Here is a 22,733-nt window from a genome sequence, read left to right as displayed (position 1 = left end):
GCTCTGGACCCAAGATGCCTCTCCTGCAGCAGTCTCTGGGTGCACCCGGTGGGCATCTAACCAGACACCCTCTTCTCAAAGCCCACAACAGTGCTCCCACTACAGCACGTTGTGTTTCTAAAGAGACAGACTACATTTCATTCTGAGAGCCCATTTCCCTCAACTGATGCACTTAGACACCTCGGTGGAGACAATGCATAGCTCCTTGCACCTCTTCAGATGGGAAAGAATTGTTTACTATGAGTTAATCTAAAGTTTTTATTTTCTAAAAGTATAAAAACACATACAAAAAGGGACTCACTCTTGAGAACTGATCATATCATTGTAACACAGAGCCCAATGGACAGGCCACTATGAAGAAAGTATTGCTCCCAAACCATTAGGAATTTTAATCACCACTCTGCTCCAGACTCTTTAGAAGGTACTATTTCTGAAGTACACATGGACAAAGAATAAGCTTTATTCAATCAGACTCACAAAAGTAAGGATTGTGCTTCTCAAGGTTCATAAAATAGAATTCCAAGGCTCTGAGGAAAATAAACTTGTGTCAGTCCCAGGGAACTTTTCTCCCCAGAAGTTGATTGGTCACTCTCTGTAGAAGAAAAAAAAGGCAGGAAAGAAGTTAGATATTATTGTCATCAGAGGCAGACGCCACTCCTCCCCGCAGCCATGTCACCAAGGAGAATCAGTGTGCTCCTACTCAAGTCTTGTTCATTTTACTCTGCTTCAGAAACTATGGTCATCATATAAAAAATGCTTCCTGAAAGGTTCAGGAAAGAGGATCTGTAATCAATATCTATTACTTCTATACAGACACAGATAATCCATCAGTTCCCACACACAGCAGCATAAGGAGAGGCCTGGCCCTGCGATGCTGACGCAGCAGACAGGCAGTGTGGCGCCTGGGGCCTCCCACCTGAGGCACCCACCTGGGTTCTGGGGCCTGCTCCAGAAGCAGCTCCCATCCCACATCAGTCTGGTGACTGAGGGGGTGAGAAGGAAACAAGTACAGTGAAGGATATGGCCCTTCAGGTACAGGAGCCGGTCTGGGTTCTCAGAGAATTAACTGGTAGCACCAATGCTGTCCCGTGAGGTTCTTGGACTTAACAGCACCGCTGACTCCACTGGGACTATGGGCAGGGAATGGTGACAAGTTGGAGGCCTCTGGCCATCCAAGTGGACAACTCTTATGCCTCAGTCAAACATTTTCCAGTTTAACAGTTCTGGAGGTATCTGACTCACCAGTGAGGGGCATGAAGTCACCACCTGGGACTCTGGAATGGAAACCTGATAATTCTGATATTTCCACCATGATATGTTAATGAACTCCTGTGTACGAAATTTGGTTTCACTCCAAATTAATGCATGGAAAGGGCCTTACACAATTATGGATGGGGAGCTAAACCTGATTTGAAGTCTAATTACAGATGCCTTCTTCCAAATTTCAATACTGGCCCAGTGCATTCTAAGTTCATTCCTCAAATGTGGTTCATTCTGACTGTATACTCAAGAGGCAACGTGTTTTCTCCATTTCTCTTTCCCCCAATAAACCTGATCCAACCCACTATAGACAGAGGACCCACTGACCTTTTTATATAGCTGGGCTCGCAGTCGGTATGACTTATATTCTGATTTTCTCTTCTCTTCTTCTCTCTTCTTCTGTACTTCTGGAAGCTGCTCATAAATCCTTAGAAATGGCACCAGCGAAAGGACAGAAAGTGGGGAGGTTACCAGGGTGCAGAGGCATTAGATCTCCTGTCACCATCCCTCCCTATGCCTCCCACTCTCCAGGAGCTCATCCCTCCCAGAAAGGCCGTGGGCCTCGTTAGAAACTCCAGCACAGAGAACTCTGGCCTGGGGGCTCGCAATCTGGAAGAGGAGAGAGATAAATACAAACACAATAAAATCCTAATAGTGCTTATGTCTGGGAAAGGAGTGGGATAAAGTGGGGAAAGGAGTGAAAATCAGGGAGAGGTGAACTTCCGCTTTCTACTCTACATGCAAAAATGGATTGTTTCAATGTAAGATTATGAACAGTATTACTATTGTATTTGTAAATACTAGCAAAATTATGGGAAAGTACTAAAATGGTCACATCTATAAAATGTTCTAGAGGAAAACAAACATGGTCTTATAGAAGGAGGCTGGGAAAGGCTCCAGAGACGAAATTAGAGGTAAGTTGGGTCTTAAGAATAGATAGGAGTGCCAGGTGTGGTGGCTCAAGCCTGTAAACCCAGCACTTTGGGAGGAAGAGGCAGGTGGATCATGAGGTCAGGAGATCAAGACCTGTCTGGCCAAGATGGTGAAACCCCGTCTCTACTAAAACTACAAAAAAAAAAAAAAAAAAAAAAAAAAAAAAAATTAGGTAGGCGTGTTGGCAGGTGCCTGTAACCCCAGCAACTCAGGAGGCTGAGGCAAGAGAATTGCTTGAACCTGGGTGGCACAGGTTGCAGTGAGCCAAGATTGACCCACTGCTGCACTCCAGTAGGGTGATAAAGTGAGACTCCATCTCAAAAAGCAAAACAAACAAACAAAAAAAGGTGAGAGTAGAAAGGGAATGGGGAGAAGGGCAGAAGACACTCAAGGCAGGGAAAATGGGTGTTGGTAAAAATGGAGTCGAGGCTTCCTGAAAAGGAGTGTAAAGGAATAGGTGGGAAACAGGTGGGGTGAGGGTGAGGTGGGCTGCGGAGCATCTTGTGGCCATGTGAAAAACATGGGATCTGTTCTAGCAGGGGTTGGGTGGCAATGATTTTAAGTTGGGAGAAACACAAATGTGCATTTGATAAATGCACTCTCATTGTAAATACGTTTCCAACAAAACAACAGTTAAACAGATTATGAAGTACAATGGAATGTATATGTTACAAGTATGTTTCATGTACATGAAACAAAAGTTTCAGAATTTTGAATGTCATAGGAAAGGTTCACAACGTAATGTTGAGTAAAATAAAGCAAGATACAAACCTGCATATGCAGTATGATCTACAATTTGAGGGAAGAAAGTGTGTGTTATGCAGGTCTCTGCAAAATTCCCACACCTGCCACCAAAAATAGGACTAGTATTATGTTTAGATGGAAGGATGATAAGTGATATTCATTTTCTTTTTTCTACTTTTCTCTATATTTCCTAGAGTTTTCTATAATCTGGAAAAAACAAATCACTAGATTGATGCAGGGCTGCGCAGGAAACATATTAGAGAAGGTGAAGGTGTCTCCTGAAGGCCACTCTGGAACAAGTACTTCCAAATAAAAGAGCTATGTTCTTTCCTCTTGAAATCTTTCCTTCTCACAGGAACCTTTACACATCTTTCGCAGAGGTAGACGATGACAAAAGATGAGTAACACAGGCTCAGAGACACAAATCCTTAATAGGACACAACTGAAGGCCAAACACCGGGCTCTAACCCCAGCTGTGACCCTAACTTGCTGGGTCTGGGTTGTACTTTCCTAAATATTAAGAGTTACTAGAAGATAGTTAAGATTCTCAGATGGAAACAGATCACTTCCTTGAAAAGAAGCCACATAAGAAATAAACATGAATAGAAGCAACCTAATGATAATGTACCAGTTTAAAAACTCAAGTCTCTCCAGAAGATGGGCACTAAATCCACTCATATAAGTATACTTCTGGTTGAAAGCATTGATATGTTATAGGAGACGTCCTGCCTGTCTTCCTGTAGGCAAGCTTCCTAGTCCCTTACAGCAGGGACTGCTCTTGCTGAGGTGAGAGTATAAGTAGCGGCCCCACAACAAACCCTGTATAATTTCCCCTAATTTCATTTTGTGACTGAGTTAGAATGAAGCAGTGGTTCTCAAGTATTTTAGACTTAGGACCCCCTTCACACTTCTAAACGATGAAGATCCCAATGTAGGTTTTATCTACTGATACTGTATTAAAAATTAAATTAAAAATTAAGAAAAACTTTATTTTTTAATTCACTTGAAATAAAAATAAGCCTGTGACACAGTAACATAAGAAACCTGTATTTTTTTTTTTTTGAAACGGAGTCTCGCTCTGTCGCCCAAACTGGAGTGCAGTGGCCAGATCTCAGCTCACTGCAAGCTCCGCCTTTCGGGTTTACGCCATTCTCCTGCCTCAGCCTCCCGAGTAGCTGGGACTACAGGCGCCCGCCACGTCGCCCGGCTAGTTTTTTGTATTTTTTTTTTAGTAGAGACGGGGTTTCACCAGGTTAGCCAGGATGGTCTCGAGCTCCTGACCTTGTGATCCGCCCGTCTCGGCCTCCCAAAGTGCTGGGATTACAGGCTTGAGCCACCGCGCCCGGCTGTGTTTTGAATGAGAAATAAAGATGTTTTGCAAAACAAAAAAATTTTAGTGAGTGGCACTGTTTACATTTTTTTGAAAGCTCTTTAACGTCTGGTTTAATGGAAGACAGCTGGACTCATATCTGCTTCTGTATTGAGTATGTTGTCCCTTCTTGCTCTGGTTAAAGTTTGCATTAAAAAATCCAGCTTACATATAGATTGTCCATGTACTTGGAAACGAGAGAAGTTATTGCACTATTCTTTTCAGGTAACTCTTGATTCTCTTTGATACTACACCCAAACTAGTAAGTGAGAGTTTCTGTTCTTTTCTTTTTTTTTTTTTGAGACAGAGTTTCGCACTTGTTGCTCAGGCTGGAGTGCAGTGGCGCGATCTTGGCTCACTGCAACCTCTGCCTCCCAGGTTCAGGCAATTGTCCTGCCTCAGCCTCCAGGGTAGCTGGGATTACAGGTACCCGCCACCACGTCCAGCTAATTTTTGTAGTTTTAGTAGAGAAGGGTTTCACCATGTTGGCCAGGCGTGAACTCCTGACCTCAAGAGATCTACCCACCTTGGCCTCCCAAAGTGCTGGGATTACAGGCGTGAGCCACTGTGCCTGGCTGACAAGTGGTAGTTTCTTAAAAATTAGTTGCAAGGCGGAATCTGAAAACATGTCAGTAAACTTTTCCTATTCTGTTACATAAAAATCCATCAGTCTATCTTGTACTACTTGAATGAATCTTCTATTCCCTGATTTTGTAACAAAAAGCAACAATCATTTGGAAAATCCTGGTCCAGGGAGTTATGCAGCTCTTCCAAATGTTGACAAATTTATTTAGATAACATGAAAAACATCACATTTGTTAATGTCACTGCTTATCTCATCAGAAAGGTCAAAGTACTAAGAAGTCATCAAGCCCATGGTGGTCAACACAAGTTTTCTAGAATTCTATTGTTGGCGTGAAAACTCACATTTTCTTTGGCAACAGATACTGTTGGACATTTTCCTGAAGTCACAGACTCACTTTTTCATTTTCAAGAAAATGTCTGCTACAAACACAAGTCAGAATAATTGGTTTTCTGTCAGTTACTCTTTCAAGTAAAAGTCACGTTCCATGAAAAAGGCAGCTGGTTCAGCTCACGACACAAACCATGGCATAAGTGCTTTTCCTTGAAACAGTCATCATCTTTTACTGTGCAAAGGAAGTGCTTCCTGTGTACCTCCATTTACACTGTTTCCTTGTTCTTCCATCACACTCCTGGCGGGAGGCTGTGCAGGATACAATGCCTACTAGACTAGTATTGTTTGGTGCCACTGTCTTGAATAGTGGTAAGACACCAGTGGTTTTACTCCTCTCCCATTACTATTGTATCATCAGTGCAAATAGCCAACACAGCAAAAAAGGCACAGAACATCCTGGTGTCATTCTGAAATTAATTTTGACCTTGCAAATCGCCTGAAAGGGTTTCAGCAACTTCCAGGACTCCATAGACCACTCTCTGAGAACCACTGGACTAAAGCATCTAAAGCATTCCTTTGGATTGCCTATAAGGGCTGACTAGATAGATAGTAAAAACAAGATTTCAAGAGGAATGCTTCAAGTCCATGAGATAAATGGTTTTAAAGTACCATTACTTCAGAAGCATTATGCCAATTAAGAAACTATTCTTATTAAAGCAAGTCTCCAATGAATGCCTAAAAAAGTCAACCTTAACTTATTCTCTGGCATTCTTATGATCAATATATGAATATCTGAAATGAATTAATTTTTTAAAAATTTATTATTTTTTAGATACAGAGTCTCAGTCCATTACCCAGGTTGGAGCATAATGGTGTGATCATAGCTCACTGCAGTCTCAAATTCCTGGGCTTAAGAGATTCTCTCACCTAAGACTCCTGAGTAGGCAGAATTACAGAAATGTACCACCACACCCAACACTCAAATGAATTAATTAATGAGTAGCTAATGTTCGTTCATCACGGCACAAAATTCGAAAATTATAAAAAGTAAAAAAATCTACTATATCAGTTCTCCTTTCCAAAGGCAATCAGTATTATCAGTTTTTTCTGTCTTCCAGAAATATTCTATGCATATAAAAGTATACATATCTACATAGGCACAAATACTTATTTTTAAAGACCACAGTGGTAATAGTGTTCACATGCTTCGAAAATTTAATTTTTAAAAAAAGTTTAACTTAATGTATTCTGGAGAACACTGTTATTTCTCACCCTATTGGATCAATTCCTAGAAATGGGATTGCTAAAATAAAAGGTGTGGCCCAAAAACTTATTTAATTTTATTTCAAAATAATCTTTTTTTTTTTTTTTTGAGATGGAGTCTCATTGTGAGACTACCAGACTGAAGTACAGTTGCGCCATCTAAGCTCACTGCAACCTCTGCCTTCCAGGTTCAAGGGATCCTCCCTGCTCAGCCTTCCGAGTAGCTGGGATTACAGGAGCGCACCACCACGACCAGCTAATTTTTGTATTTTGAGTAGAGACAGGGTTTCACCATGTTGGTCAGGCTGGTCTCGAACTCCTGACCTCAAGTGATGCACCTGCCTTGGCCTCCCAAAGTGATGGGATTACAGGCGTGAGCCACCGCACCTGGCCTAAAATATTCTTTATTTAAATTTAGGTTTCTAATAAAGAGGATCCTACGCATGCAAATCAGTGAGGATTTTTTCATCTTTTGCATATGAGTCATTCATACCATGATGTGCTATTTTTTTTTTCAGTGCCATAAGTGAGAAATGACTCTCACAACTTTCTCATAATGTTTAAACTTGAGCATAATGCCTTTATTCTGGGTGCAAGCCAGAGCTCCTGACCACTTGTTGACCTGCTTTACACTTATATACATACTCTTGTTTTCTTGGTCTTACCGTTTGGACCTCTGAATCATTTCCTTCTTGCTGATAGGCTTGTTCTTCTGGACAGCCAGGAAGACTAAGCAAGAGAAGAAAGTTTTCAGTGGACTGTGACTTAACCCAGAGGGTATAGTGCAAGAGGTGGGAGAGGGAGCTGCTAGGACTTGGTGCCCCTACCCTGAGCTGGCAAGACTGGGTGGGGAGCAATGACCAAGGCAAGCCAGGGTTAGACTAGGGTAACAGGGACAGTGGCCTAAGGCCCTAAGGACCTAACACTCTGTAGCAAAGACTAGGCTTTGAATGAAAAAACTGGCCAGTTTCCAGGTAAGGTTGGATGAAAGAATTGGGTAGTGCTTTGTAGTCTTCACAGCTTTCATTATTTTACCAAGGTCTGATTATCATAATTGTTAAGAATGCAGACTCCACAGCAGCACACCTGGGTATGTCATCTTGGGAGAGGTACTTAATCTCCCTTTGATTCAGTTTTCTTACTATAAAGTAGATATATTAATAGCACCTACTGAGAATGTCGTAAGCGCTAATGTGAACAGTGCCTGGGCAAGATGTAAGGACTAGGTGTTTATTATTAGTAGTATTCTAATTATTACCATCCTAAGAGGTAGGCAAGCCTGGAATCAGCCCCATCTTTTCAGGAAAAATCAATATACTTTTGGAACTAACTTGCTCACAGACACAAAGCTGGTTTAAGATGCAGGGACAGGGCCAGAGTAACTGGGCTTAGTTGGATCATGAATGTGCTGAAGGCTAAGCTGGGGAGGTTCTGATAGTTAAGAAGGTTTGAGTCTTGGCAAGCAAAAGATCGCTGTCCGCCCATGTAACTGGCCTGGCCTGGCCTTTAGCAGGGCTCTGTAGCACAGCAGCAGACCTTGCCTTCTCTATTCCACTCATAGGAAAGTGAACGGGCAGGGTGTACCTCTCTTGGGCAGCGGGTGCATGCGATTCTGGTGGCCCTGCCGTTCCCTGTCAATGTTGAATAGCGCATCCCGCTCGCTCTGTAACATGCTCTGCAGCTTCCTCTCCTGGACTATTAACTTCAGGCGCTTTATCCGCTCCCCAGAGCTGGAGATGAAGTCAGGTCTGTGAAACTGAAGCGATTCCTAAAAAAAAAAATAAATAAATAAAGAGAGAAAATGCCCGGCCTCACATTAATGATGCAATCTACTCTCCAAATGCCTGGAAAAACACCACCTGCCTAAGAGGTATGGGGAAGCCTGATTCAAATGCCGAGAAAATATCTAGAGTTGAAGAATCTTCCGACACCTCTTTGTGGGGGAGAGCTCCAGCTTGGAACCCGCAGTGAACAAAGACATGCCTTCAGCATAGGCCAGGAACTAAGACTATGGTGATTACAACTCTCCAAAACATCAATGCAATACAGCTCTGCCTATGGTGCTATTTTAAAGATCTATTCAAACAAATACATCATTAATAACATTTCCTTTATCCCCCAAGGGACATATCAGAAGAGGCTTGGTTTCCTTTAAATCTGACATGGAGCAGAAACAGCAGTTGAGGACATGAAGGAACACGCATGAGGCCGCACAAGCGTCAGGCCTCTGGGCCCTCCACACACAAGGACCCACAATGTCGATAAGCATAACTGCAAATCCTCCCTCCTGTGGCCCTGTTCCCAGATCCTGAGGGTGATGCACCATCTATGGTTAAGAGTAAGGCAGCCTTTGACGGACGATGAGAAACCCAGCCCTCATGCGTGAAAACAGGTGAACTGCAGAGGTGCTAGAAAGAGGGTCTCAGGCCTACACCTCAGCTCGCCAAGTGACACAGCCAGCTTCTCTGTGCCTTGCCCTTCTTCTCCCTACACGTAGGGCTAAAGTTCAGTCAACGTCACTACACCTGCAGGGTTGCTCTCACAAATGGCTTCAGTGGGTCTCTGCCATCCTCTCTGCCTGGGCCTGCCAGGGAGCCCCGACCGTCCAGGTGCTGCCCCTGCCAGTTCTGCTCCCTCAGTGGCTCCCTCCACGGCTTAGTCTTGGTTATTGGTTCAAACCAGGAGACGCCAGGGCCCCAAGTCTTGGGCACATTTTCCTTCTTTGATCCAGACTCCACATTTTCCACAGGAACAAACCAGGAAACTCCTACAGGAAATAGTTGTTAGAAGGAAAAGATTTTTCACTTTTTTACAGTCCCACCCAGCTCTCATCAAGGACATGCATATAATACAGTCTCTCAAGGGTCTCAGTTGTCAGCGGCCACAGGGTGCCCCTGAGTCTGGTTTCACTGCAGGGATGACTGTGTAATTGCAGTGCTGGACTTTGAAAACCTGACAAGGTGGTGGCTGGGGGTAGGTGGGGGCCACATAGAGTCACTTGGAAACACACAGTCAGCATCGCAGGGGACTTGAAATTCACGAGTTTCTTTACTACAAGATCTGGAATGAGAAACTGACCTTCATGGGAATTCTTCTTGTTCTTTTTTAACTTTCTGTCTCCAGGATAACTGGTAAAGAGCAGTTTTTCTTCACGTTTTTCTTCTGACCAAGAAGTCACATCACTGTCCTCTTCTAATTTAGCCTCGCTGGAAGTTGGAGTTGGGAAAGTTATCCCAACATCTCGAGTGTGTTTTTTGGCACCGTTCACAATCTCCAAGTTACCTGAGGGGAAGGATCATAGGTGTCTCTGGGAGTAACCTTGAGGCTGAGTTGACAGGTTTATTCAAGTGAGTACGTGAACTCTTTTTAATGTTTCAAAAATACAATCCCTTTGTGTGGGATGGAGGGATGGGAAGAGAGAGCGAGGAAGAGAAGGAAGGACAGGAGAGAGTAGGAGGGAAAAAGAGGGAGAAGAAAAAAGAAAGGGTTTTATTTGTAAGTCATTTTAGGTATTAGAGGGAAAGAAAAACATATATGGGTTCAAAGGGTAAAGGATTTCAACTCTGATCCCAAGTCAGAAAGACAATAAATACTTAGATTCCTTTTGGTAGTCACCCAGGTAAGGAAGAGGTTGACAGAAGTAAAGACAGGATTTGAGGGGAAGAAACAAATCAAGATGAAAGTTTATTTATTTTTATTTTATGAAACCAAAAGGAATAGAAAGGCAAGAGCTAAAAAACCTCCTTTCTACTTCTGGTCTTCATTTATTCTGTTCACAACCCCATATGGTTCCAGAGAATTCACTTGGCACATTTAAGTAATTCTCTTCCCTCCTTTCTTTCTTTCATTTAAAAAAAAAAAAATCCATATTGTAGCATGCTATACACTGTTCTGTACCTTTTCTTAAAATCAATTATATGCCTTGGAGATCTTTCCATGTTAGTACAGAGACAGCTTCCTCATTCTATGCAGAATTTCATTCATTATCTAGATATACAATAATTCATGTAATCATTGTTATTGAGGAACACCTAAATTCATTTTAATCTCCGGCTATAAATGATGTTTTAGTGGTTAATTTTGTACACTATTTTGCACATATGCAAGTATATCTTTAGGTTAAATTCCACGTATTCATAGTATATCTATAGCAGACATTTCAAAAGTAAAAATGCTGAGTGAAAGTAATTTTGATAGGAATTTTCAAATTGTCTTTCATAGTGAACCAACTTCTGCTCTCACTGGAATATACAAGGGAACCCACTTCCCTACACTCTTGCCCACAAACTTGCCATCAAACTTGAATTTTTGCCAATCTGATAAGATGAAAATTGGCACTTGGATATAGTTTTATCTTCATGTCCTTTATTATGATTGAGGTTGAGTATCTTATATGTTTAAGAACCATTTCAATGTATTTCAATGAAAAAGTTTAGATTCAAGTAATTACCTGCTTGTATGCCCTTGTTTAACATGTGTGCATTTTGCTTGTTGCAAAAAGTAGAGTTCGAGCTCAGGAAACTACTGGCAGAAGAGGAAATAGAGTCAGAAGAAATCACATGGTTTGCTACCTAGGAAAATAAAATAGATCTTGTTATTATTACCTGCAGTCAATGTCACAGTTACCCACAGGATAAGCAAGCCAACAAGTCCTCTTTCTAATCCAATTCAAACTGTTGAGATGCATTTAGAAGAAGCTTGAGATACTGTGAACATGCTGCCTTGTATCTGTGATATGGAGAATGTTGTAGTTGGATAGAACTGAAGCTGTTGTAAGGTGGTAAGACAAAAAAAGCCTGGCTATTTTCACTGGGCTTGGAAAAACTCTGAAGAGAATGCTAGCCAAACATTAGTCTGATGTATCTTCAGAATGAAACTCTGAAGTGACACCTGCATATAATTTTCATTTGAGATAAAGAGGGCTGGAGATAGGTAAAAAAAAAAGTGATGAACTGAAGACAGTGCTCTCCAATTAAGAGCTGACTCAGACACATATATTAAGACAAACACCAAAGACCTGCAAGGCTCATGAGACATCCTGATGAGTAGAGTATTGCAAAAAGTATTAGAGAGTTCCAAAGCCCTTTTAATTACGTTCAGAGCAAGTAGAGCAATGAAGGCAATTTCTGAGATTGCAGCTGATGGTGGAATGTTGGTAGATGACAAAAAGATTAACAAGATATAGCTGAACAAAATATTATAGTGTAAAATAGTACTTCTTAAACTTGTTCATTGTTAATATCTCCATCGTTAATAAGGACAGAGGGAGGCTAACCCAGAATAATGAATTGGAATCTCTAGGTGAAGGGTCTGGGCATCTATATTTTGAATAAATGCAGGGAATTTTCTACTTAGGCAGGTCTGGTGGAGGTAAATTAAAGCCTGGGTGAGGATAGGAAACTGAGGATATCTGATCCCTTGAGTTAGATAAACCATATTCCAGAGTCATAAAGAAACTTGTAACAGAATTTTGGTGAGGAAGATCTATATTAGACAGTTGAAGAAAGGAAATACTTTGTCAGAAAGGTAGGCATTGAAAACTAGTGGGATGAACACTGATGACATGTAAAACTCAGGATGCATTACGAATCAGATAATTTGCTAGGAACTGTTCAAAAAAAAATGAGCAGATTTAAGCCAGGCTCAGTCAGGCAGGCAGAGCATGCCCTGCCAGGTTAGCCTTGTTTTCTCTAGTAGATAAGGTCACTTTACTGGCTAACCAAAAGAATACGTAGCATACTGTACCTAGATTTGAACAAAATGCCAAAACATTTCATAGCATCTTTGAGGGCAAGATGGAGTTATATGGGTTGGATGATAATACAAGTTGATAGAATCATAACAGATTGAACCAACCTTATCCAAATATAATTTAAAAACAGAGATGTCTTTACTGAGTGGTGCATCTTGCATTTGACAACAAATATTTACTAAGCAATTACTATGTGCAATCACTGGGTTTGGTGCTGGCTATTCCTTCTTAAGATTTTACACATAAATGTCTTAGAGATATAGAAAGCAGGAGAATTTACATACAATACTCATCAGAGAGAGAGCCTCTGTCAGGATCCCAAATAATAACAGGAATGATGGGCTAAATCAAAGTATGTTTAGTAGGGGCAATTGTAAGGGTCTGCTCATTAGGCAGGAGGAATGGCAGCAACTTTGATGCAGGAAAAAAAAAAAAAAAAAGCTCTGTCAGGATTCCAAACAGCTAGGCCAGTTTCAGGTCTTCCCTTTATTAGCAGTCTCTGCTTAGGCAAGACACAACCTTTTTGTGTCAGTTTCCCCATCTAGAAAAGGAAACAAAAATCTGCATTTTAGAAAGAACAGATGATTTAGATGGTAAAATATAAAACACTAATATAAAACTAGAGACTACCATGTTAAAAAAAATCTTTTTATTTTCTCCTTAAAAAAAGGAACATGAAAAAGAAGTGACTGACATGAAATACATTATACCTTCTCTGCAGCTATAAAAGGAGGGAAGAAAGCATGTTAGGTACTAAAAAAGTGTATATAGGTGTTTGCTTTTTTATTTATAAAATGTCTCTGAAAGAAAAGAATCCAGATTGAAAGGAAGAAGTAAAACTGGTTTTATTTACAAATGACATGATCTTCTCTGTAGAAAATACTAAGGAAACCACAAAGAACTAGAACTCATAACCAAGGTTACCCAGGTTGCAGAATATAAGATTAATAAGATAAAAAATCAATTGTATTTCTATGTTCTAGCAAGTGACAACCTGAAAATAAAATTAAGAAAACTATCTCACTCACAATAGCATCAAAAAGAATAAAATATTTAGGAATAAAGTTAACAAAAGAAGTGCAAGGTTTGCACATTAAAAACTAGAAAACATTGCTGGGAGAGATCAGAGGTCAATACAAATGGGTGAGACATTCACCATACATGGATTGGAAGTCTCAACATTGTTAGGATGGCAATTATCCCCAAATTAATCTGTAGATTCTACACAATCTCTATCAAAATTCCAGCAAGCATTTTTCAAGAAATCTACAAAGTGATCTCAATTTTATATGGAAATGGCAAACACCACAAGAGCCAAAAGTTACTGGAAAAAAAAAAAAAGAGAGCTAGAGGACTTATATTTCGTGATTTCAAATCTTAAAAAGGTACAACAATCAAGGCATTGTGGTATTGATATAAGGATAGATATAGATTGGCCGGGCACAGTGGCTCATGCCTGTAATCCCAGCGTTTTGGGAGGCCGAGGCAGGTGGATGAGGAAGTCAGGAGTTCGAGACCAGCCTGGCCAATGTGGTGAAACCCGGTCTCTACTAAAAATACAAAAATTAGCTGGGCGTGGTGTTGCACACCCGTAGTCCCAGCTAGTCGGGAGGCTGAAGCAGAAGAATCGTTTGAACCTGGGAGGCAAAGGCTGCAGTGAGCTGAGATTGCGCCACTGCACTCCAGCCTGGACAACAGAGTGAGATTCTGTCTTAAGGAAAAAAAAAAAAAAGATATAGACATATCAATGGAACAAAATGAAAATTCCAAATGAAGCCTTACATATGTGATCAATTAGTTTTCAACAAAGGGGCCAAAGCAACTAATTGGAGAAAATAATATTCTTTTGAACAAATAATGCTGGGACAATTAAATATCCCTATGCAAAGAGATGAAGTTAGACAATACACCGTACACAAAAAGTGTACTAAAAATGGATTGTAGACCTAAACAATAATTAAAACAATAAACTTTTAATGAAAAACATAGGAGAACATCTCTGTGACTTTGGTTAGGCAAAGAGTTCTTGAATATAACACCACAAGTACAATCCACAATCCATAAAAGAAACAGTTTAAACTGGACTTCGTCATTACTGTATTAAAACCATTTGCACTTCAAAAGCCACAACCTGGGAGAAATCATTTATAAAAAATACATCTGATAAAGGACTTGTAACCAGAGTATATAGAGAGCTCTTTCAACTCAGTAGGAAGATAACCTAATTTTAAAATGGGTGAAAAGATTTAAAAAGACATTTCATCAAAGAAGATGTAAAAGTGGCCAATAAGCACACAAAATGTTCAATATCATCAGTCATTAGGGAAATTCAAATTAAACTCACAAGATACCAGTTCACACCCACTAGAATGGCTATAAATAAAAAGGTGGACAACAGCAAGTGTTGACAAGGAAGTGGAGAAACCGAAATCCTCACACGTTGCAGGAAAGAATGTAAAATGATACAGCCACTTTGGAAAAACTTTGGCAATTTCTGATAAAGTTAAACATAAACCTACTGTATGACCTACCAATTTCACTCCTGAGTAAAAACGCAGAAATGAAAATGTATGCCCACACAAAACTTTTACACAAGTATTAACAGCAGCATTCACATTATTCAAAAATATCAAACAATCCAAATGTCCATCAACTGAAAGATAAGCAAAATGTGGTATATCCATAAAATAGAATACTATTCGGCAACAAAAAGGAACCACTGATGCATACTACAGCATGGATGAACCTTGAAATCATTATGTTAACAAAAAAAGGCAGATGCAAAAGACCACGTCGGATGCTATATACATAAAATCTCCAGAAGAGGCAGAAGGCAGATGAAAGGTTGCCTGGGGCTGGGAACTAGGATTGACTGCAAAGAGGTACAAGGGACCTTTTGGTAATGACAGAAATGTTCTAAAACTGGATTGTGGTGATGACTGCGAAACTCTGTAAATTTACTAAAAGTTAACTGTATACTTAAAATGGATGAAATCTTATTGTATACCTCTGGGAAGAAGTGTTGGGTGCTGGGGAACAGGAGTAGGAAGGACACTCCTGATCAAATATTTTGTACATGTGGTTGTACTGTATTACCAGTTCAAGAAATGAGAATAAACAAAAGCTTGTGGGGAAGGGTGTGGCAGTAAAGATTTAAGGAGTTGAACAGGAATAACATATGTTAGGCCACAGACATGGTCCAGCCACTGAATGAAGGTGATAAGTTGTGTTGGTCAACACGTTCTTACTACCTGAAGCACAACAAGCTTAGCTGAGAGGGACATATTTAAAAACAAGACACCAACAAACTTATACCCAGGAAAGCTGCCAAACTCAGAAAGGAGAGCAGAAACCACAGCCCATGTGGAACGGTTCATGGAGTAAAGACCTGAGAAAAAACACATCAGGAAAGGAGGCCCGAGAGGCAGAGGGCTAGGTCTGTTTCCTGTGCCTTCAGAGAGCAGCTCTGAGAGCAGAGCCAGATACTCCAATGCAAGGAGATATTGGATCTAAGTTAAAGCCTTTGATAACTAGAGCCTTAGGCAAATGGAACTGCTGCCCCATAAGCAGCATGTGAGAGGTGGAGCTACTAGAGGGTGGCCTGTCATTTGGTGCAGCACATGAGAGGTGGAGCTACTAGAGGGTGGCCTGTCATTTGGTGCAGATGCAGCAGAAGTGTTGATGGCAGTGGGTAGGATCACAGGACTCCAAGAGTCCCTTCCAAGTCTGAGGTTCTGTGAACATCCTGCACTTCCAAAGGACACAAGCAGTCATGGTGTGCACCACAGGGTGTGAAAAAAGACACAATTACACTGGGTTATATGAGAAGCCTTGGAATGTTTCCGTTTTCATTGAAATTCTTTTTCATTTAGTAATGCTTGCCTATAAAAAGGTAAACATTTAAAAATAGAAAACAGTCTAAGAATAAATTCTCTCTCAACCCAATATAATTATCCAGCCCAGTAGGAAGATGACAATCCAAGAGAGAGGCAAAAACAATTGTCTACTAGGATGTGGAAAAACTGGAACCCTCACATACTGCTGGTGGGAATGTAAAATGGTGCAGTCATTTTGGAAAAGTCTGGCAGTTCCTCAAATGGTTAAACATAGAGTTGCCATGCCATATGATTAATTCCACTCCTAGGTATATACCCAAGAGATGAAAACATATGCCCTCAAAAAAACTTTCATATGAATGTTCATAGCAGTTTTGTTCATAATAGACAAAAAATAGAAACAACACAAATGTCCATGAACTGATGAATAGATACAATGTGTATTCATAGAATGGAATGTCCTTTGGCCATTAAATGGAATGAGTACCTGCTATGACGTGGATGAACCTTGAAAATACTATGTTAAGTGAATGAAGTCAGTCACAAAAGACTGTGTGATTCCATTTATATGAAAGGTCCAGAATAGGCAAATCCATAGAAACAGAAAGTAATTGGTGGTTGCCTGCAGGCTGTGGCAGAGGTGGGAGGTTGGGGAAATGAAGATTAATTGTTAATGGTTACAGGATTTTTCTGGAGGGTGTTTAAAATGTTCTAAAATCAGATTATGGTGATGATTGCACAATTCTGTGACTATAACAAGACCCATTAAACTGTATACTTTAAACAGGTGAAGTTTACGGCATGGGAAATACGTCAAGAAAGGCATAAAATGCACTTTATTGTATGCAAACTGAAAAAATGTGGACTATGAAGTCTTGTTTGGAGAAAAAAAGCTTATACTCTATAGTTCTACATCTTCTATGTTACCGAAATCAGAAAAAGATCAACTTTGGAAGGTGATAAACAGTGTTGTTTTCATGTAATAAACAACAAACAATCCTAACAAAAAGGTGGGCACTGAACGCTGTAGGTGTGATGGAGCACCACTCTAAAGCTGGGCCAAGCACAAACTATCAGAACCATGCCATGTGATTTTTGAATCCATCCACAGATTCGCAATAGTCACAATGCACACATCTGCATTTGTGTCCCACAATTTGTGCTGAGGACCCATCGTGGGATAGAACTTTTTTTTTTTTCCTTCTGAATCCATTTATATATGTGGTCAGTAAACCACAACGGTCCACTTCCCTTAGTCCGTGGGAGAGTCCCACGCTTCTCCTCTAATAATCTCCTCATCCCTCAGGCTTGGGTGTGGAGTAGCCCACTGCAATGGACCTGACACATAAAGATTTAGGTGACCATATATTAAATGACATTGTCAGCCACCATGGGTTAGGCTTTCTGTTGTACACAATCTTGGAAGGAAATATATGCTGGCTGGCTGCTTCTGTTTTAATTTCCATTAATGAGAGCAAACTCACCTGTTGCTGTCTTATACAACACTAAGAATAGAAAGTAACTACACCATGTCAGAGATGTTTTGGGGTTTTTGTAGAACTCTTTAGCTTATTTAAGAACTAAATGAGACTCATTCCCATATTTATTGATTAAAGACATGAGACAGACCTAGAAATAAAAGCTTTTCAATTAAAAAATTACCTGCTAGGTGGAAACTGAGCTTAGAAAAACATATCCAGCATAGAAAAAGGGCCATGTTTTCTGATATGACCCTACACTGCTATTCTTCAGGTAGGAGGATTGGTACTGCTGGCCTTCAGCTAGCCAGGTGCCTGCTGGGAATGCTTTTCCTTTAGAGGCATGGGTTTATGCTAATTCATTTGTAATCACTCAGGTTTAGGACCAGAGACACACATTGATAAAACGGTCAGAGTCAAAATGAGAAATATAGTCTATGGCACCAAATTTTGTCTTTTCTTGTGAAAAGTTTCTAGAACTGTGTCAATCAACCAGCAAGTATATTTTCAATAAAATTTACTCACCAACAAGGGGTGACATAATTACCAAGTGTCTGTCCAAAAAATAATGCTTTGACATACATTTAATTCCTAGTGAAAAAAGGTTGCAGAAGCAGGAACTCAGGTGGTAACTATCTATTACTTACCTTTTGTAAATTAGAACTAGTTATCTATTTCTGCCAGTGTGGTTGATCAGAAAACTATGGAAAATCTTCCTCAGAAAATTAACAATGTGCTGTGCCTGCATAACAGGCTCTTGAAAAATTTGTTTTGGTATGTGAAGAAGTAAAGATTGCAGAGAACAAACAATTTTGAGTGAATCCAAAATTCAAACAACAGTTAAGAGAATGTATGGCTAAAATGCAGTGGAAATTATTACGGTCAATGATCATTACAACTGAGGTCAAAAAACTCTAATGGGATAATAAAGTTTCCCAGATAACGGTAGGGCTTTGGGTTGGACAGAAAGAAAATGAACCAAGAGCTAAAACACTCAATTAACTAATAGGAAAACCAGAAGGTTGACAAATGATCGTACAATTTTGTAGAGGGTGACAGAGCTAGACAGCATGTTTCCCAAAGGTTTTTCTATCAGCTTTGAAAAATGACAGCCTGGAAGTAGCCCTACACATTTGTTTATTCTGTGCATTCTCCCAAATATGTTTCCTCTTGGCTTTCATAACTATGAGAATTACCACCACCTTTACACGGATGACTCTAAAATCTTCATCTCACTCATGATGTCCTCATGGGGTCAGATCCATCTAGCTTGTCAGATATTTTCACTTGGATGATCTGCTCCAACTTCAAGTTTAATAAATAAAACTCCTTCATATTTCAGTCAGAATTAATTTCCTCTTAGGTCTGTCCATTTTTATAAGGTGTCCATATGTTATTTCAGTTGTTTTGAATGGAAATTTCAAAAGAACCATGCCAATTATTTACCAATTCTAACTGATTAGAGTCTAGCTTAACAAAAGAACATTAGATTTTTCTAATAAATTCATTTATTGACATTACTTTATTTAAAAATCTTTATTGGCAACTAGCTACCATTTGGAAACAAATTTATACCTGTACACACAAAAATAAATTCCATGTAGATTAAAAGCTTAAGCTTAAATTAAAGCTTAAAGTTTCCATATCCCTCAAAAAGTATCAAAAGTAAAGCAGGATAATTTTTTAAAAACAAATCTTGAGGCTGGAAGATCTTTCTTAGCACGAACACAGAAATAAAGAAGTACATAACAATACTATTCCAGTATTAACACAATGTAATTAACGCTTAAAAATCAATAGGAAGCCAGGCACAGTGGCACATGCCTGTAGTCCCAGATACTCAGGAGGCTTAGGTGGAAGACTGGTTGAAGCCAGGAGTTTGAGATCTGCCTGGGCAACACAGCAAGACCACATCTCTAAAAAAGAAAAAAAGTGGCCAGGTGCGGTGGGTCACGCCTGTAATCCCAGCACTTTGGGAGGCCGTGGGTGGATCACAAGGTCAGGAGTTTCAGACCAGCCTGACCAACATGGTGAAACCCCGTCTCTACTAAAAATACAAAAAAATTAGTCGGGTGTGGTGGCGCGCGCCTGTAATCCCAACTACTCAGGAGGCTGGGCAGGAGAATCGCTTGAACCTGGGATGCGCAGGTTGCAGTGAGCCGAGATCGTACCACTGCACTCCAGCCTGGGTGACAGAGCGAGACATCTCAAAAAAAAAAAAAAAAAAAGTAACAAAATATAATTTAAAAAACAGTAACTACAGTGGTCTCCAAATATGTTTACAAAAATGAACAGGAAAAAACTTTCAGAGAAAAACAGGCAAAGGATACATAAAGGTAATTCTCAAAGTAAGAAATGTAAATGGCAAATTGGAAACCTAATAGAAATGCAATTTAAAGCACTGGCAAAATTAAAAATTATAATCGTTAAGTTCAATTTTACTGTATTATAGTTACAGAATATGGGCTTACTTATAAAACTTCTGCTTTGAGAATTTATCAATATTTTGTCTAATGTACAATTAATTTTGTAAATATTCCATGGGTATTTGGGACAACTGTGGATACTGTATTTTGACAATGAAGTTTTACCAGATATTTAAATCAAGTTTTAAAATATCGTTATAAAAATTTTCCATATTTTCTTACTCATATGTACAAATCTGAGGAAAGCTCATTAAAGTATGTCACTCTGTGCTTTTGTCAATTCTATAATTATGTTTGGATGAATAAACAAATGAATGTATTCTGGTTGAAAGCACTGTAAAGTATATAAAAAACTCTCTTCCCATGGAAATTAAAGAGATACTCTAGATGTTCAAGACAAGTATTATTTCATTAAAAAGAAAAAGAAAAAAAAACCTATCTTCCCATGGTACAGAAACTTGTTTTACTAGTGTTCTGATAAAAATTAGAAATAATTGGCAGAGAAGTAGAAATGGAAATTTTCATGCACTGCAGGTAGGAATATGAACTGGAAAGTAATTCGGTACTAATGTAGGAAATTAAGTATACAAGTCTGTAAGCCAAGAATTCCACTTCTGGGTATATATGCTAAAGATAGTTTCAGACAGATGCATAAGGGGATATGGAAAAAGACAAGCACTGCCATGTTCTATGGTGCTGGGGAGCTGACAGTAACGTGGGTGCCCTTCATAGAGAAGTTCATGGGTAAATGGGTAGCTGCACTCCATGGAGCATTTTGCAATAAGAAACTTGGATTAGATATACTTACAGCAATGTAGGCAGACTTTGAAAATACAAAACTTAGCAAACATAACAAAAATAATGGTATACCTTTTATATATGAAAGTTCATGCATACTTACAAAATAAGTATTTTGTAAGAACTTGTGTAACCTGAAAGATATTTACATAAGACTGGTTTCCTATGGGGAGACAGAAATGAGTATGGGATATGGTGATAAAATTTTAAAAGAGGGGTCACGAACTGAGGAGTACATTTAACTCAACCCTTGGCACCGGAAGTTAAAAGAAAACTGTACTTTATGGCACAGAAACCATGTATACTAGTTCTCTAATCCTATTATTTCACTATACTTCTATACTTCTAGAAGGGTTCATTATGACTAGTTTGGAAGGCTCAAAATGGTCTTTTACACCCAAAATAGAAGCCAATGAGAAATTTGAGAATTCACCTTCTAATCTTATAACTAACATTTTCTGTTTATCAGTCTGGCTTACCTTATTTTATTATTGTTAAACAAAAACAACTTTTATGGTTTCTTATTAGAACATACTTCTTGTAAAAAATAGATAAAAATATAAAAGAAAAAATCATAATTCATATTTTTATAATAATTTCAGTTTTTTGTTCTATGTATGATATATATTTTGCTCCAGTGATATTGATATGTATACATATATACACATATATGTATGTACATTTGGATTATAATATGTATACATAGTTTTATATCTTAACTCTTTCTCTGTAAACATATAAAAAAATTTACTCTGGATTTCAGGATGCTGCTTTTGAGTGTACTTTCTCTTCATATACAGGCATGTAAAGTCTGATATGAACTCCATTTTATAAAAATATATGAAACATTGATAAACATTTAGTCGGACGTAAAGCTCTCATTTTCTTTTCTCATGGAGGTCTCTCTGTTTGGTAGTTTGCTTGTGTTGTTTATTTCCCCACCTGCTGGAAACATGAGCTAATATAATTAAGGAGAGATCTAAAATACAGAGAAATTATTCACCATTTTCAGCTTTTTCTTCATAAAGAAAAACTGCTGAATGACCTTTTTTCTTCACTTTTTATACTGACAGTAGTAAACTATCCCTTCTCCCCCACCAGAAGACGACTAGACACCAAGAAACAGAACTGCAGAAGGGAGACAGGAAAGAAAAAGAGTGAAAACACACAGAGAAAGCACAGAGACAAACATAGCAATACCATAAGAGATAAGGGTGGGGGAGGAAAGAGTAATCAGAAGAAGAATAGAGACACACAACAGACACAGTGGGAACCAGAGAGAAAGAGGGTGGGGCATGTGGGGCACGAGTGCAGGTGTGGGTGAGCAGAGGCAGACAGAATAGAGAAGCACACAGAGTGCAAAGAGATCACAGAGAGAGAAGAGGGCCTGGACTGCAAGGGAGACAGCACAGGGCAGAGAGAAACACAGAAAGAGAGAGTCAATAGTTTTCTTTATGTCCTTTCCTGGTTTTGGTATTAGGGTGATACTGGTTTCATAGAATCATTTAGGGAGGATTCCCTCTTTATCTTTTGGAATTGTTTCAGTAGGATTTGCACCAATTCTTCTCTGAGTATCTGACAGAATTCAGCTGTGAATCCATCTGGTCCTGGACTTTTTTTTTTGTTAGCAGTTTTTTAAATTACTGTTTCAATCTCACTACTTATTATTCATCTGTTCAGAGTTTCTATTTCTTCCTGATTTAATATAGGAGGGTTGTATATTTCCAGGAATTTATCCATCTCCTCTAGATTTTCTAGTTTGTATGTGTAAAGGTTTTCATAATAGCCTTGATGATCTTTTGTATTTCTGTGGTATTGGTTGTAATATCTCCCATTTTGTTTCTAATTGAGCTTACTTGGATCTTCTCTCTTCTTTTCTTGGTTAATCTCACTAACAGTCTATCAATTTTGTTTATCTTTTCAAAGACCAACAGACCAATATCCCTGATGAACACAGA

General features: G+C 39.3%; 1 protein-coding gene across 10 annotated transcripts in view; it reads right to left on the bottom strand.

The window, feature by feature from the left end:
• Window positions 1-240: 240 nt before the first annotated feature.
• ALMS1 (ALMS1 centrosome and basal body associated protein) overlaps window positions 241-22,733 on the bottom strand; it is a 221,125-nt gene continuing 198,632 nt past the window's right edge. For 5 of the 10 annotated variants that reach the window (XM_030921154.1, XM_030921156.1, XM_030921155.1 and 2 more), the window contains 8 exons: window positions 10,936-11,056; window positions 9,564-9,767; window positions 9,011-9,252; window positions 8,070-8,253; window positions 7,151-7,214; window positions 2,965-3,038; window positions 1,588-1,687; window positions 241-592 (listed from right to left, as the gene is read on the bottom strand). In XM_030921154.1, the coding sequence (XP_030777014.1) occupies window positions 586-592; window positions 1,588-1,687; window positions 2,965-3,038; window positions 7,151-7,214; window positions 8,070-8,253; window positions 9,011-9,252; window positions 9,564-9,767; window positions 10,936-11,056 (996 nt within the window). In that variant the 3' untranslated portion in view covers window positions 241-585. Of the gene's footprint in view, window positions 593-1,587; window positions 1,688-2,964; window positions 3,039-7,150; window positions 7,215-8,069; window positions 8,254-9,010; window positions 9,253-9,563; window positions 9,768-10,935; window positions 11,057-11,183; window positions 12,779-22,733 lie in introns of those variants that run through there. The other 5 variants (XM_010361970.2, XR_004054345.1, XR_004054346.1 and 2 more) reach the window with 5 other exon arrangements.

The sequence above is a fragment of the Rhinopithecus roxellana genome, chromosome 17 (genome assembly GCF_007565055.1).
Source record: "Rhinopithecus roxellana isolate Shanxi Qingling chromosome 17, ASM756505v1, whole genome shotgun sequence".
Classification (NCBI taxonomy): Eukaryota; Metazoa; Chordata; class Mammalia; order Primates; family Cercopithecidae; genus Rhinopithecus; species Rhinopithecus roxellana.
Note: the sequence above shows the minus strand (reverse complement) of the source record. Positions and strands in the feature narration are given on the sequence as shown.